Source organism: Varanus komodoensis, unplaced genomic scaffold, assembly GCF_004798865.1.
Source record: "Varanus komodoensis strain SLA01 unplaced genomic scaffold, ASM479886v1 scaffold26, whole genome shotgun sequence".
NCBI lineage: Eukaryota > Metazoa > Chordata > Lepidosauria > Squamata > Varanidae > Varanus > Varanus komodoensis.
Window position 1 is genome coordinate 10,162,707 of NW_025335684.1, and position 13,069 is coordinate 10,175,775.

At 49.6% G+C, this 13,069-nt stretch overlaps 1 protein-coding gene across 1 annotated transcript in view; it reads left to right on the forward strand.

The window, feature by feature from the left end:
* The first annotated feature begins 1,480 nt into the window (after positions 1 to 1,480).
* LOC123025172 overlaps positions 1,481 to 13,069 on the forward strand; it is a 91,899-nt gene continuing 80,310 nt past the window's right edge. The window contains exons 1-7 of the mRNA XM_044433686.1: positions 1,481 to 1,538; positions 4,913 to 5,073; positions 6,443 to 6,513; positions 9,140 to 9,305; positions 9,566 to 9,703; positions 10,976 to 11,162; positions 12,289 to 12,416. Of these exons, the coding sequence (XP_044289621.1) occupies positions 1,481 to 1,538; positions 4,913 to 5,073; positions 6,443 to 6,513; positions 9,140 to 9,305; positions 9,566 to 9,703; positions 10,976 to 11,162; positions 12,289 to 12,416 (909 nt within the window). The remainder of the gene's footprint in view (positions 1,539 to 4,912; positions 5,074 to 6,442; positions 6,514 to 9,139; positions 9,306 to 9,565; positions 9,704 to 10,975; positions 11,163 to 12,288; positions 12,417 to 13,069) is intronic.

The following is a 13,069-nucleotide window of genomic DNA, read 5'->3' on the forward strand; positions in this document are numbered from 1 at the left end:
AATCGATTCTGTTTTCCTTCCTTCCCATCTACCTTTGATTTCTCCTCCTCTTTTCTTTTCCTTCCTTCCTTCCTTCCTCCATCCCACCTTCCTTCCTATTTCAGTCTCTCTCCCTGCCTTTCTTTTTTCATTTGTGTGTGTCTCTCTCCCCCTGCTCTCTTTTTTACATTTTCCTTCCATTGCTCTTCCTTTCCTTCTTCTATCGTTTGCCTCTCTCTCCCCTGCCCGCCTGTCATCACAAAGCCAACGTACTTCCTTCGTCCCTGGAATGTGGCGCCCTTCTCGGAAATGGGCCGTAGCGCGTCGATGGTGCGCCTACCTGGCCTGTCCAGGATCCCAGGCTCAGCCACTGGAATCTCTGGTCAGGCAGCAGCAGGTGTGTCGGGCTCCATGCACGACCCTGGACTAGGCAGCCATAATACTCTAATGTGGCCAAAGGCAGATTCCTGTTGCTAACCGTCCAAAAGATTGCTGTCCCTCGCTTTTCGTGCAAAGGCATCGGACCAGAAAATCAGAAATGCATGTCTTGATGGGCTCACTGAGAACTCTTTAAGAGAGAGGCTTACTTTTCCCCAGAATAAAGCCATAATGGTCTGTTAAGCATATTGCATTTTGCTGAGGATTTGAACCAGGTTCCCCTCTGATGTAGGGCAGCTTGGCCACTAAATTCTACACTGAGTAGGATTCAGTGTGAAATGTGGGGTTCACATTTCAGAACAGCATTCCAAAATATCGGGGGCCAGGGTGCTAGTGGTATTTACGAAACCAGCAGGATGCTGCTCTAAGATGGCCTTCGCCTGCCCACGGACTCCTCTGTCAGAAGTCATAGCAGCAACTGCACAGACATGCGAAGTCTGAGGTCACCAAACTTCTCCACGCTCTCTCTTCTAGCTCTTTCATTTGAGTCCATATCGGATTGCAAGCTTTGTATTGTTTTTCTTTCTTGTGAAGATCCGTGTCTTTCTGTGCATATTTCCTTGTGTGCACTCCTCAGTTGTGCTCATCTCTGAAACATATGCCTTTGTCTCCCATTGATGGAAGTATATTTGCGTGTCCTTTTCAAAGGCACCCCTGCTGTCAATCAAAAAAATATGACTTGGTCATATGAATTGCACTTCAAGCTCAGCAATGTACAGTCTTTGTCCACAAATTGAATCTAAGTTGCAGTTTGATCAGGAGAGGACAAATCGGGTCATTTCTGGTAAAAATGAGCTGGAATGAATTTCTTGTCTATCCCCACTTTGGTGCTGTGGGAGTTGTGTGCCAAAACAGAGCCCTCAAAGAGCCCTGAGTGGCTGGGGTGCCCCTGCCCCACAGACCCACACCCTCCTGAGCCCCTCCTCCAGCTTCGGGAGAAGAGCCGAAACACTCAAGACCTGCTTTGTGAAGGCAAGCTCTCTCTCACCACCGTCCTCCGGAGCGGCCCTGCAGGGGAGCGTCGGGTGTGATTTTTGCGAAAACTGATTCGCACCACAAGGCCATGGAACTGCTACGCAGGGTCATTTTCTTTTCCGCTCTTGCAGGCAGCATCGCGCAGCGTAAGTAGGACCAAACAATCGTGCTGCATCTCTCAGAAACTGTGCGACTCTTTCTTCTTTTCTGTCTCTGTGGGTCTGTCTCCCCCCGACCCCTTTTCTGTCAAGTCTGTCTCACATGGTATGACCTCACTTGCCAGGCATCCGCTTATGTTGAGGCTACTCAAGAGTTCATCTTTAACTTATTTTCAAGGTGCCCTTTTTTATTCTCTGAGTGATAAGGCAGGCAGGCAGTGGCTGCTCTCATGCCAGCCGACTCGCTCGACTCGAAAGATGCACCAGCTGAGTCAGCACTGGGTTGCCCACCCTCCGTTGTGCAAACTGCCCGAGGGGTCTTATCTTTGGGGATTTCTGCAATGTCTCTTCGGGTGGATGCATTAGTCAGCTCAGGAAAGGGCAGACTTCAGGCAGGGTCTTCTAACAGTCAAAATAATTTCCATTAGACAACTAGCCCCATAGTCTCTAGGGGCTAAAACATATAAATCCGTGCGGGTGAGCGCTGGGATTGGAAACTCATGCTTTTCAAACCTGTAGTTTTTCTGTCTCTGGCATATTTGCTAGCTGTGCACATTTTAAATACAGTTTAGAAATTTACAAATACCTCTGGATATTTGTAAATTTTGTAAATTTGAGAGCTAGAACTAGGAAATGTTCTTCCTAGCCATGACAAAATAGTCTGCCCATACCCCAGGGTTAGTCACACGAACCTCTTGGAACTGTGACAAAACAGTGACAAAAACCTTGGATTCTTCATCTCGGCTGCAAAAGGTTTAGACGAAATACAGTGAATTTGCTGAATGAGTTTTAGGATGGATTCAGATATGCTTGTAAATACTGGAAGGATGAGACATTAGTCTTAAAGGATAAAAAATCAGAACGAATGAACGAACCAGAAGTATCGCTGGGCCTAGACACCCAGAGACCTGAGTGTCCATTAATACCAATGGAAAGGCATTCCTTTAATTGCTGCAAAGAGAGCAATTTACATAGAGGACTGCAGGTAGAAATGGAAGGGCTCACTCTTCTCATTTTGGACCCCTCCCACCTCCTCATATTAAGTAAGCTTGGGAAGCGACACATTTGCCACTGATTGGGATGCTTGGAACAGGGTCTTGTCTGTGATTATTTCAGTGAGAAAGCAATGAACTAGATGCGCCTGCTGCAAGATTTAAACTCCAGTAATTAGTTCTGCATGTGCATATACAAATATAAACTGACAGGTACAAATTTTAAGTGGATCTGTGTCCTGTTGGACTGGGCCCCAAATCTTCTAAGTGTCTCACAAGCCCTGGTGGAACTCTGAGCTGAAGTCGGGACATTGTGGCTTAAGGTGTGGGGGGGGGGGCAGGGGGTGGACATATGCTCAGAATAAGCAGTGGCATGTTTGAAGCATATGCCCTGCCTATAAAGTTTAGATCAGTTCCAGAGCCACACAAGTCCTTTCATGCAAACATCCATACCTGGAGTCGTATCCACTAGGAATCCTACCTGAAGAAGATCCATTGCAATTAAAGGAACCAAAGGCAGGCAAACCTTGAGTAGAGTCCCTGGCTTTTCATTGAGTGATCTTTTCAGCAGCCTAGTTTACGAGACGAAACTCTCATCCTAGGCCGATCTACTGTAAAACTCCTGACTTTGTTATCCTCTGGATTTTAGCCTTTTCCAAAAATTGGAACACCGTTCTTGGGAGTTTTGAAATGTCTTAAAGTGTGTGGTTATTTGGCTTGGATACAAATTTAGGCACACTCTATGGGTGCCGACCATTGTTGGGGGGGGGGGTAGGTTTATTCAGAGCCCCCTCTCTGAGCTCCTGTGGCTATAGAGATGGAACTCTGACTGCCAAGCATGGAAAGAACAAAACTAGCTGCCTCTTCAAGATGAGAAATGAGCCTCAGACGGAAGGAAGAGTCCAAGGCATTAGGCTGTGCCCTCTGTTATTCTTCGAGCCATAGAAATCAGTGGGGTTTATGCTGGCCATTGCTAGCTTAAGCCCCATCGATTTCAATGGACCCACATGCCAAAATCTGGATCCATGCAGCCCATTTTTGGTCAAAAACCACCAAATGATCTTTATAAATAACAAATAAATAATCTTGATAAATAACAAATTCAATAAAAGATTATATAAAAGCAAAAAACCGAAAACAAAAAGAGCGACTGTTAACGACAAAATTTTAGTTTTTAAAATAGCGGTTAAATAAAAAGGTTTTAACCTGGCGCTGAAAAGAATATAAACTCGGCACCAGGCGCACCTCTCCAGGAAGCGCATTCCATAATCTTTTTTTTAAGTATTATTTTTTTTAAAGTTTGATCAAACCAGTGTTTGAAAACTCACACACAGTCAAGTTCTAACAAGGTGAAAAACTGCTCTGGAGAAGAAGGCAGGTTAGGGCTGGGGTGGGAGCCAATGGATCAGCTGCACGTGGCCACGGCCAGGAAAATTTGGTTTCCTCTGGTCTTGGCCTGAAGAAGATGGTTGTGCATTGGAACGTACCGCAGGGAGTATACTTCCAAAGTGGGTGCAGCCCCCATTATGTACCAGCCAAGTTCCTATAAGGAAGACCTGGCCCCCTCCGTTGATGCAGCAGCTTCTCCACTGCAGCGTCCATTCACGGGTGCTAGGAGGTCTCCCCAGCCTGGAAGAGGGAAGCTGCCGGCACAGCTTGTGCCGCTCGATTGCTGGCAAGCCTTCCACACCCACTGGACGCTTGCCAGGATGTCAGCCTTGGAGCCTCTGCAAAGCAGGCCAGAGTCCAAGGAGAGAAGCCCCAGGAATCCAGTGGATTCTTCCAGCTCCCTAGATTCGTGTCCATTTAAATGATGGCCATGATTTTCAAATGTGTATCTGTACACATACAGCAACATATACAAATTGTGTGCGGAGCTGCGGCCTCTTTGCTTCCATACTGCGTCCATATCTGCCCTCCCACCCCTTGAGATCGGTGGCAGAAGCCCTTCTCCGGGAACCCTCTGGGAAAGATATTAGCCCCGTGAAAGAGGGCTTTCTCTGCGGTGGCGCCCAACTTATGGAACGCGCTCCCCAGAGAGGTCCACCTGGCGCCGTCGTTATTTGCTTTTTGGCGCCAGGCCAAGACCTTTTTATGTAAACGTCATTTTAATTCTTAATGTTATGTATTGATTTTATTGATTTTAAAATTTCGCCAGGATGTCTCCACTATTTTATGTATTTGTATGATGGAATTTATTTATGACTGGAAGCTGCCCCGAGGCTTATGCGAAGGGGGCGGCATATAAGTTGTCTGAATGAATGAATGAATGAATGAATGAATATTCCATGGTGGAGCTCCTCCTTAGTGGTATGAAAACTGTCCCCAGATACCAGGGCACCTTCTCAAAATGTCCCTGTGTTTTCCTAGGATCTGGCGTGGCGGCTTCCCCATCAGGATCCAGGCTCAGCTATCGCTATTCTACCTCCACGGACACTTTCCTTCAAGGAAGGGCCTACAAGCGAAGCAGCCTCTCCCTGGAGAGCACCGTCGTTGTTGAAGTGCTGGCAAAATGCCACCGGGTTTTAAAAGTGAGTAAAGGCGCAAAGCCGCTGCGTGCAGAAGTGACTTTGGATGCCTTCACTGGTGGCAGGAACCCAGCATGAATGGGAGGTGTTTGAAGATGGTCACCTGCAGGTCTGGCTCGCAATAGGGCTGGTCCCCGCGACAGGTGTTCTTCCATTTGAGGAGGAAGAAGAGCTGGCCACTCGCTCTAGCAGTGAGCCCCAGCCGGCATGGCCCGTGGTCAGCAATGCTGGGAATCATAGCCCAGAATATCTGGAAAGTGCCAGGTTGGGGAGACGGGGCCTTAGGCGGGAGGGTTCATCACAAGTCTCATTGCAATGAGCATCTCAGAAGTTTCATTATGTGCCTACCGGGAAACATGGAATTATTGTTCCGCTGCTTCCAAGGGAAAGACAGCTAAAATCCAAGGAGGTGCACTCAATGGATGTACTTCCTAGCAGGAAATATTATTTCTGAGCATGCTCAGGAACTTCATTTCCAGTTAAAAAGAGGATTGCAAAGGTCCCTGGTAAGCCATACTTTCTAAGGCAACAAAGATTGCTTTGTTTCTGGTGATGGTGGTTGGTAGGGGAAAGGATGTGTCTTATCCATTCATATTTTGCACATTTTCTTTGCAAGACCTCTCTGCAAACAGAAAGGGAGTTTGTATCCTGTCTTTCAGAGCTCCAGATTCTCAGGGAAGCGAACCTGTCGCATTTGTATTTATTAGAAAGGTGAACCAGAGTGAAGGCCAGTCATGGAGGGTAGGAGAGGAAGCCCTCTGAGGACCTGAACAGATCTATCCTGGCTGCAACTCGGGAAGAGCCGTTATCTCAGTGCAATGTAGAGGCCGCCTGAAGCCAGTTGAAAGGCTGAAAATCTGTCCCCTTCTTAATGCGTCATTTTCTGTTCTGCTGCCAACAGCCGAGGTTCAAGAATAGTCAAGCACTGAGGACTGTATTGCAGGAGTGTCCTCAGAGTCCAAGGAGTCTGATTAAAGGCATGTTCTCAGGCCTGGAAGGTCTCATAGTAATGATGCATTACTGGATTAATCTTCTTTCCACTCTGAATCTTCCTGTGATCCAGAGGAGGAATGGTTAATTGATAATGATAGTTCATTCACATATTCATTTGCTTAATCATCTTTTCTTTACGAATGTTCAAAATCCCTCTTCAGCACAGAAATGCTATGAATGACTCAGAGAGTTTTGAATATTGGATGGTGTGCGGATTGATGAATGGATTGTTTGAATATGGACCAATTCTGGTCTCTAGTCTACATTGCCTGGACTGTATCCAAAACCCTAAACTTTCCTCTGTGTTATGTTTGGTATTGAGCCATATAATTTCAAGAAGCCTTTTGGCCAATGTTGTTGTTGTTGTCCTTGTTCCTAGTTGCAGGATGTACAAATCAAGACAATCTTTGAATCAAGGGAGAGGCCGCACGTGGAAAATAACCATTTAAGGTAATGTACCTTTGAGTCCAAAACACATCCTTGCTTATGAAGCCAAATAACTTGCAAGTGAAGTGGTACCCGTTCTTGGAATTAGCTTACCAGTGAAAATCAAGTCAAACTTATTTGCTTAAAGCCTGAGCTGAGCCTAATGTGGAGGAAGATCCAGTTTTCGCAAAGTAGCATTGGCCATGCTGGCTGCCTATGATGGGAGCTGTAATCCAACATATCTGAAGGCCACCAAGTTGGGGAAGGCTGCCCTGATCACCCTGACATGAAGTGTTCTCAAAGCCACCCCTGCTGTTTCTCTTTCGGGTTTTCTGCTGTATCTCATGTGGGTTGCCCCCTTGCCTGTGAAGCCAGAGAAGAAAAGCTCAAGTAACGCAGCCTTTTCTATCAATTCAAGGCAGCCATTCCTTCAATGTCTTCCAAGCTCCAGGAGCACCTGCTCTCTCCAAAGAGTCGCTCAACAGCCTCTCTTCCACCTCCTCAATGGTGTCTCTATTGTTTGTTCCCGATGAAATCCCCTCGCGCTGCCCCAGTGCTCACATTCCCAGCCCCCAGCCAGTGCCTGTGTCAGCTCCTCTTCAGCAAAGCTCATTAGCAGTACAGAAGGTCTGGAAGAATAAGCAGCAACAGGAGTTTTTCTCTCCTACGGTTGGTATCAGAGATTTGGATGCAGTGTCTTGAATTTCGAAGTGTTTCATTGAGACCCCCTCAAGACAATAGATGGGGCAGTGGCATCTCTTCTCACATTACTTTTTTACCCAGTTCAATGATCTGTTTTGTTTTAAATGGAGCAAGAAAGAAGACGGTGGAAGATTCTCTTGAGATCTGACTTGCTTCTTGCTTGCTTCTTTTAAAATAATTTCACAATATCTGAAAAATCCTTTATCTACACAACAGAAAAAACAGGATTTAAAACAAAATGAATCTGGGAGAAAGAGAAATGGATAGATTTGTCCATCCAGGCAGAGCGCTTGGAGGGCTTAGCTCTTCAAGCCTAGCTTTGAATCGCTGTGTCTCCAGCCATGCTTGGGTTGTTGAGCCAGGGTCAGAAATTCCTTCATATCTGGGATGGAGAGAACCTGAGATTTTAAAAAGTGGGAGAAGCTGAAACTGACCAGTCCAGTCACTGGTATCTCAGTGGCCCCCGAGCCTCCCCCCTCCTTGCTCTGAGATGCTACCCTGTGATGGCTAACATCAGCTATCGATGTGTTCTGCATGGTGAGCAGAGCGGGAAGGCTACCTTTACCCGGCAGAGCAGACAGGAGATGCCCATAATCCTCCAAGTCTGGAAAGTTACTGGTGTTGGGAATGAGAAATGTGGCTTCTTTGGGTGTGCATTCCCAAGGGCTGCTGGCTGGTCTCCAGGAGGAAGAGAAGAGGAGGAGGACCATGCCCTGACACTGAGATGGAAGAAGCAGAGCTGCTCATCTCAAGGCCAGGCTCCCCCGGTGGGCAGGTGGCCTCTGGGAATCGCCAAGACGTACAGTTGGTGGCAGGGGGCTTGGAGCAGGGGGGTTTCTCAGACACAGACAAGATGGGCACAGCTCTTGACCCCATGACATGATGTTGGCAGAGGAGGGAGGCCCAACTGGAGGATCAGAGTGCAGCGAGGAGGCGTGATCGTTTCCAGAAGGCCCTTCCTGAAGGGATGAGGCCCAGGCATGCTCATAAGGAGAGTTCCTGGAGGTGGATGCAAGATGGGGTTCTGACAAACCGCTTTGTGCATGCGCAGAGATTCCTTCCGGGTGTTTGCGCATCTGGAAGCACTTAAGTTTCGCAAGAAAGGTCTGTGGCTTTGAATGTGCTCAGGGAGGAAGCTCGGCTCACAACAACCAACAACCTCATTGGAGTGACTGTTAGCAGCCATTTCTCCCATAGCGTCATCTTCCTAAATGGATCGTATTTGACCCAGCCTCATAGTACCTAACGGCACCATTAATTCCTAAGAAGCTGGTAAGCAACCACCATGGGGGGAGGGGCCACTGTAAGGTCATCCAGATCTGCCCTTCCACTTTCTCCTGTCCTCTGTATGCCAAACCTCACCAAGGCAGCTCAAATTAAAACAATGTCCAAACAATCTTGCAGAATTCATCATATGGCAAATAAAATGCAATCCAAACTAAAAGCAAACAGAGCATTAAAATAACAGAGAGAACCAGCACGCATGTTAGCATAATGCAGCTTGAAATTGGAAGGTTTGAGGGCCGGTGTTTAGGAGTGGAGGCTACAGGATCTCTCTAGGGAAGTGGCGCCACAACTGGGGGGATGCCCCCCAGTAGGCCCTGTCTGTGCAGTCCCCCCCCCCCCCCGATGCATCTCTGGGATGGACTTTGAGGAGGCTTTAGGGAGATTCTCACTGGTGCTGATGATCCTACATGCAACTCGCTCTCAAACTGCTTAGGCTCGATAGTCCAAGAAGCCACAAAATCCTTCCAGGTGCCTTTGAAAGGGCTTTTCTCGTGCCTCCGCTCAAATCAGTGTGGCACCCTACACGGAGCCGGCTTTCCCTCCAGAGCATCTTTCTTTACATTGCGGTAATGCGTCGACTTCCCCATACGCAGCGAGTGAGAGGTCGCTCCCTTGGGAATTAGAAAAATCAAAGAACGGTCCACTTTCCTCCACTTCGCAGGGGAATCCTGGAGAGGCATCCACTCTGGTTTTGCTTTCATAACGGGAAGATTCTGAAGATCTTCCCCCAGGACCAGGAGCCGACCTGGGCTCTCAACCTCAAACGGGGCATCCTCAGCGTTTTCCAGACGTTACCGGGAGCAGCCGTAAACAGCAGTGTGGAAGAGGTGAGTGGCCTTCATCAGAGCACACAGGTAGGTTTTGTAACAGTTCGCAGTCCGTTCCCTGGAGCCTGGACTGGGCCCCTTCTTATTGGAAGACTCATGCTTAGGCAGTGCAGCGTAGTGGTAAGAGAGTCAGTGTATGCAATGTTATCTCAAAGCTACATTTGATTTCTCCTAGGCTGTGGGCTTGCATTTCGTGTGTTCAATTGTTTTTTGGTTCAGTATTCCAAACCCTCATTGTGCTGCCTTGTGACTGCAACTAGGTGGATATCATGGGGAAATGCCCCACGGAGTATCAGCGGAGAGGCGCTCTCCTTTGGAAAACGAAGCGTCTAAACCTGTGTTCCCACCGCTTCTCTGGATCCGCTTCTCTCAGGTCCACAGCCCTGCCAAGTGCTGCAGTACGTATGCCAGTCCCTCTCCTCCTCTCTCCCGCGTGCTCCCTCCGTGCGAAATGCGAGATTAAAAGGATGCCAATGGCCATTTCCGGGGGGGGGGGACTTACTGGTGGAGGGGGCCTACGGCTGCATGGTAAACAGGTTGTTGCTACTGTCCGGCCAGTGTGGCGCGATGGCTAGATCAGGTTGGGCTGTGAACTTGGGAGATCCGGGTTCCGGTCCCCATCCTGACTCCCTGGGTGACCTTGGCCAGTCATCAGCTTTTGCCTAAGCCACGCCACAGGGTGAACCGGCCCTCTGCCTGTCGAACAAGCACGTGGTCACCACGGTTAGTAAGAAGAGAGCGGCAAGAGCAGCTGGCAGCGGAGGCAGCCCCACCGCAAGGGGGAGTCTGCAAAGGGCGCCTGCCATGGGCCCCAACACCCAGAGTGGGTTAACTTGGCTTCTGCCCTCGGCAAAAGGCTGCTCTGCCCTCGGCCAGCGAGTCCAGCCAGACGGCCAGTGCAGGTGGCCACACACAGCCGGCCCAGGCAGGGCTGCCAGCAAGGATAGGCATGGCTGGGCCTCCACCAGCAGCCCACATCCGGAGAAGAGCTCCTCCTCCCGCTGGTTCGTGCTCTGGCCCAGAGCACGATGGAGGTTAGGAGGAGATGCCTGGGTGCCATACCCCTGGGTCTCTGCCTGTCCAGCAAGCCAGTGGCAACCCTGGCGAGGAGGAGGAGCCTGGACAGTGGCGATCAGGGTGGCTCGAAGGACTATCAGTGGGTGGGTTAGTTTCTTTTCTGTACCTCCCAGCAGCCCAGAGCTCTCTGGGAGGTTTACAACCATGGAAAAATGCAATATAAAAATGCAAACTATGTTCAAAACATCATTGAAATGTCAAAGCAAATTAAATCACATTTAAAAAAATGGCAATAGCCCATATGAATGGATCAATCAGCCTGTTTAAGCGGCTAACAAAGCCCTCAGACAACTAGCTGAATGCCCTGCGATAGGATAGGATACTGAAGGTGGGGCCTGGTGGGCCTCAGGAGGCGCTCGTTCAATAACTGGGGCTGGGGAGACAACATGGGAGGTGCCTTCTCCAAGGGGCCTCAAAAAGCCGGAGCCAGCATGGGTGGGCAGTGGGGCCCCTGCGGGGGGTGAGCCTCAGCACTCACCCAGCAACACCGACCCTTGAGGCTCACGGTGACAGCAAGCACTGCGCCCCCCACCCCCAAAGTCTACGAGCAAAATGGCTGCTGCAAAAGACCCTGTCTCTGTGATTCACTGCAGGAGCAGCTTCCGTCCTCCAGCCTTGAATGCATCCAGAGACTGGAGGAAGGGATCCTGCTGGAAGCCAAATGTACCGACTCCCATCTCATCACACCTCCTGGAAGGGCAGGCAGTGGAGTGATGACCCAGACGCAGACTTCACTGAAGCTGTTCCGAACGGAAGCGGACATCTTGGCACGGGAACGAGGTGGGCGGATGTCTCCCAGCAGGGAGAGATGCATGGAACGCCTTTGGCAGGGCCCGCGCTCTCCTTCAGCGCAGTGGGGAGGGTTCCTCAGGCACCGGGGGCATGAAAAGAGCAGCCAGTCATCCGTTCTATTGCTTATTCCTGTACCAGAAGAGGAATGTGTGGAATTTTCCACCTCAAGTGCAAGCATGACTTGATGAGCAGTGGAGACTTTGTCTGGAGAATACAGGTGGGAGCAGCATCTGCTGCTGTGCCCGGGTTGCAAATGGTCTTGGGCCATTCTGGGCCTTTGAGTTGCCTTTCGGTGTGTGGAAGAGAACCTCTTCTATGCTGGAGATATGAGCTCCTCTCTTGCTGTTGCATGGAGAAAAGGTCTTGTCTACCACTTGCCACCAACTGGGATGACAGAATTCCCCATCGACTGTCCTGCTGCAGGGAGCAATTGGAGCTCCTCCTCCTGGAGGTGCCCCCAGAGTCCTCTCTCCATGTCAGACAAACATTCCCAGGAAGAACCATTCCAGGCCTTGGTCGCTGCTCGCCGTGCTCGCTCACACGCAGGATCTTTCACTCGCAGGATCTTTCCCCACACCTGCTGCCCAGCAACCCGTTGTCCCAGAGTCCTGTGGCCCACGTTGACCCCTCTGAACTCTCATCACGCTGCATGGAGAGACCACTGCATGACCCTCGGGTGGTCCCGTGGCCAGCTTTACACAGGGCAGTCCTTTAGTGGCAGAGCTATCAGAGGATAGACTGCTGTTTGAGGAAGGATGGAGAGCTCTGAGATGAAGAACCTGAAGAAGCTGATCTGATGTCACCCAGTGATCGTTTCCCATAACTGGGCAACAGATGGGGTAGATTCCCATGAGTCACCTGGTCACTGCTTTCCACACTGCATTTCTATCTAAATAATAATCATTCGATCCAAATGTGACCCTCCGTATCCAAATTCACCCGTGCGCATTTATGCATCCTGATGTCCTCCCATTTTGACACTGGCTTTCCTCTGTTGGCCACATCCAACCAGCAACCCTGGGAGACAGTGCTGTGCCGAAGGCCACCTCTGGCCCACTGAAATTGCTGGCTGTTTCCCATGATCTATAATGTAGGACTGGTTTGGTTTCTCCAGGAGACCCCAAGGAAAATTACGAAAGCAGCTTGCTGTATGAAAAGGAAAAACTGACTGTGTTGTCCACAGAGGAGGAAGTGGCCGCTACACTGCAGAAGCTCTGCATGAAACCGGCTGTGGATGCTGAGGTAACTTTTCCTATAGACGTACTTCCACTTAGGTGTTGTTAAAACCGTTCATTCACTGTTTTGCACCAGGGAGAGCTCCCCTCCTGACCATCAGAAATGGTACAGTCCAGACCAGGTTGGTGTCCTCTAGCAGAACTCCCAAGGGGGAGCACTGCGGTGTGGGGTCAGAGTGCTGGACTGGGATGCAGGAGAGCTGGGCTCTAGCTCCCACTCAGCTCTGAAGCCCACTGGGTGGCTTTGGGCCAGGCACAGACTCTCAGCCCAGTCTACCTCACAGGGTTGTTGTGAGGATAAAAAAGAGGAGGACCACACGAGCCAGTGTGGGTTCTGCAGAGCAGCAAAAATGACTGGATAGAACTAAAATAGCACAAACATAAACTCGGCCTATGCCTCTCCAGCACTCCTGATACACGCTGCTCATGGAGTGGCCACGTGCTTTGCTTCACGAGGGAGGGTCCTTTCTTTGATATACTGTCCAGTGTAAGTCTGGTTTCAAGTTGGGAGGGATGGGAGTTTCGTTTATTGGGTTAGAAGAACTTCCAGAAATATGCAAGTTCTTCAAAGAGAGCATGGGAAGGACCAGAGTTGGTCTTGCTTGGGTTTTTAATCAAATGCGGGAGAAAGCAAAACTAGCAGGTGCAACCATCTGAAGA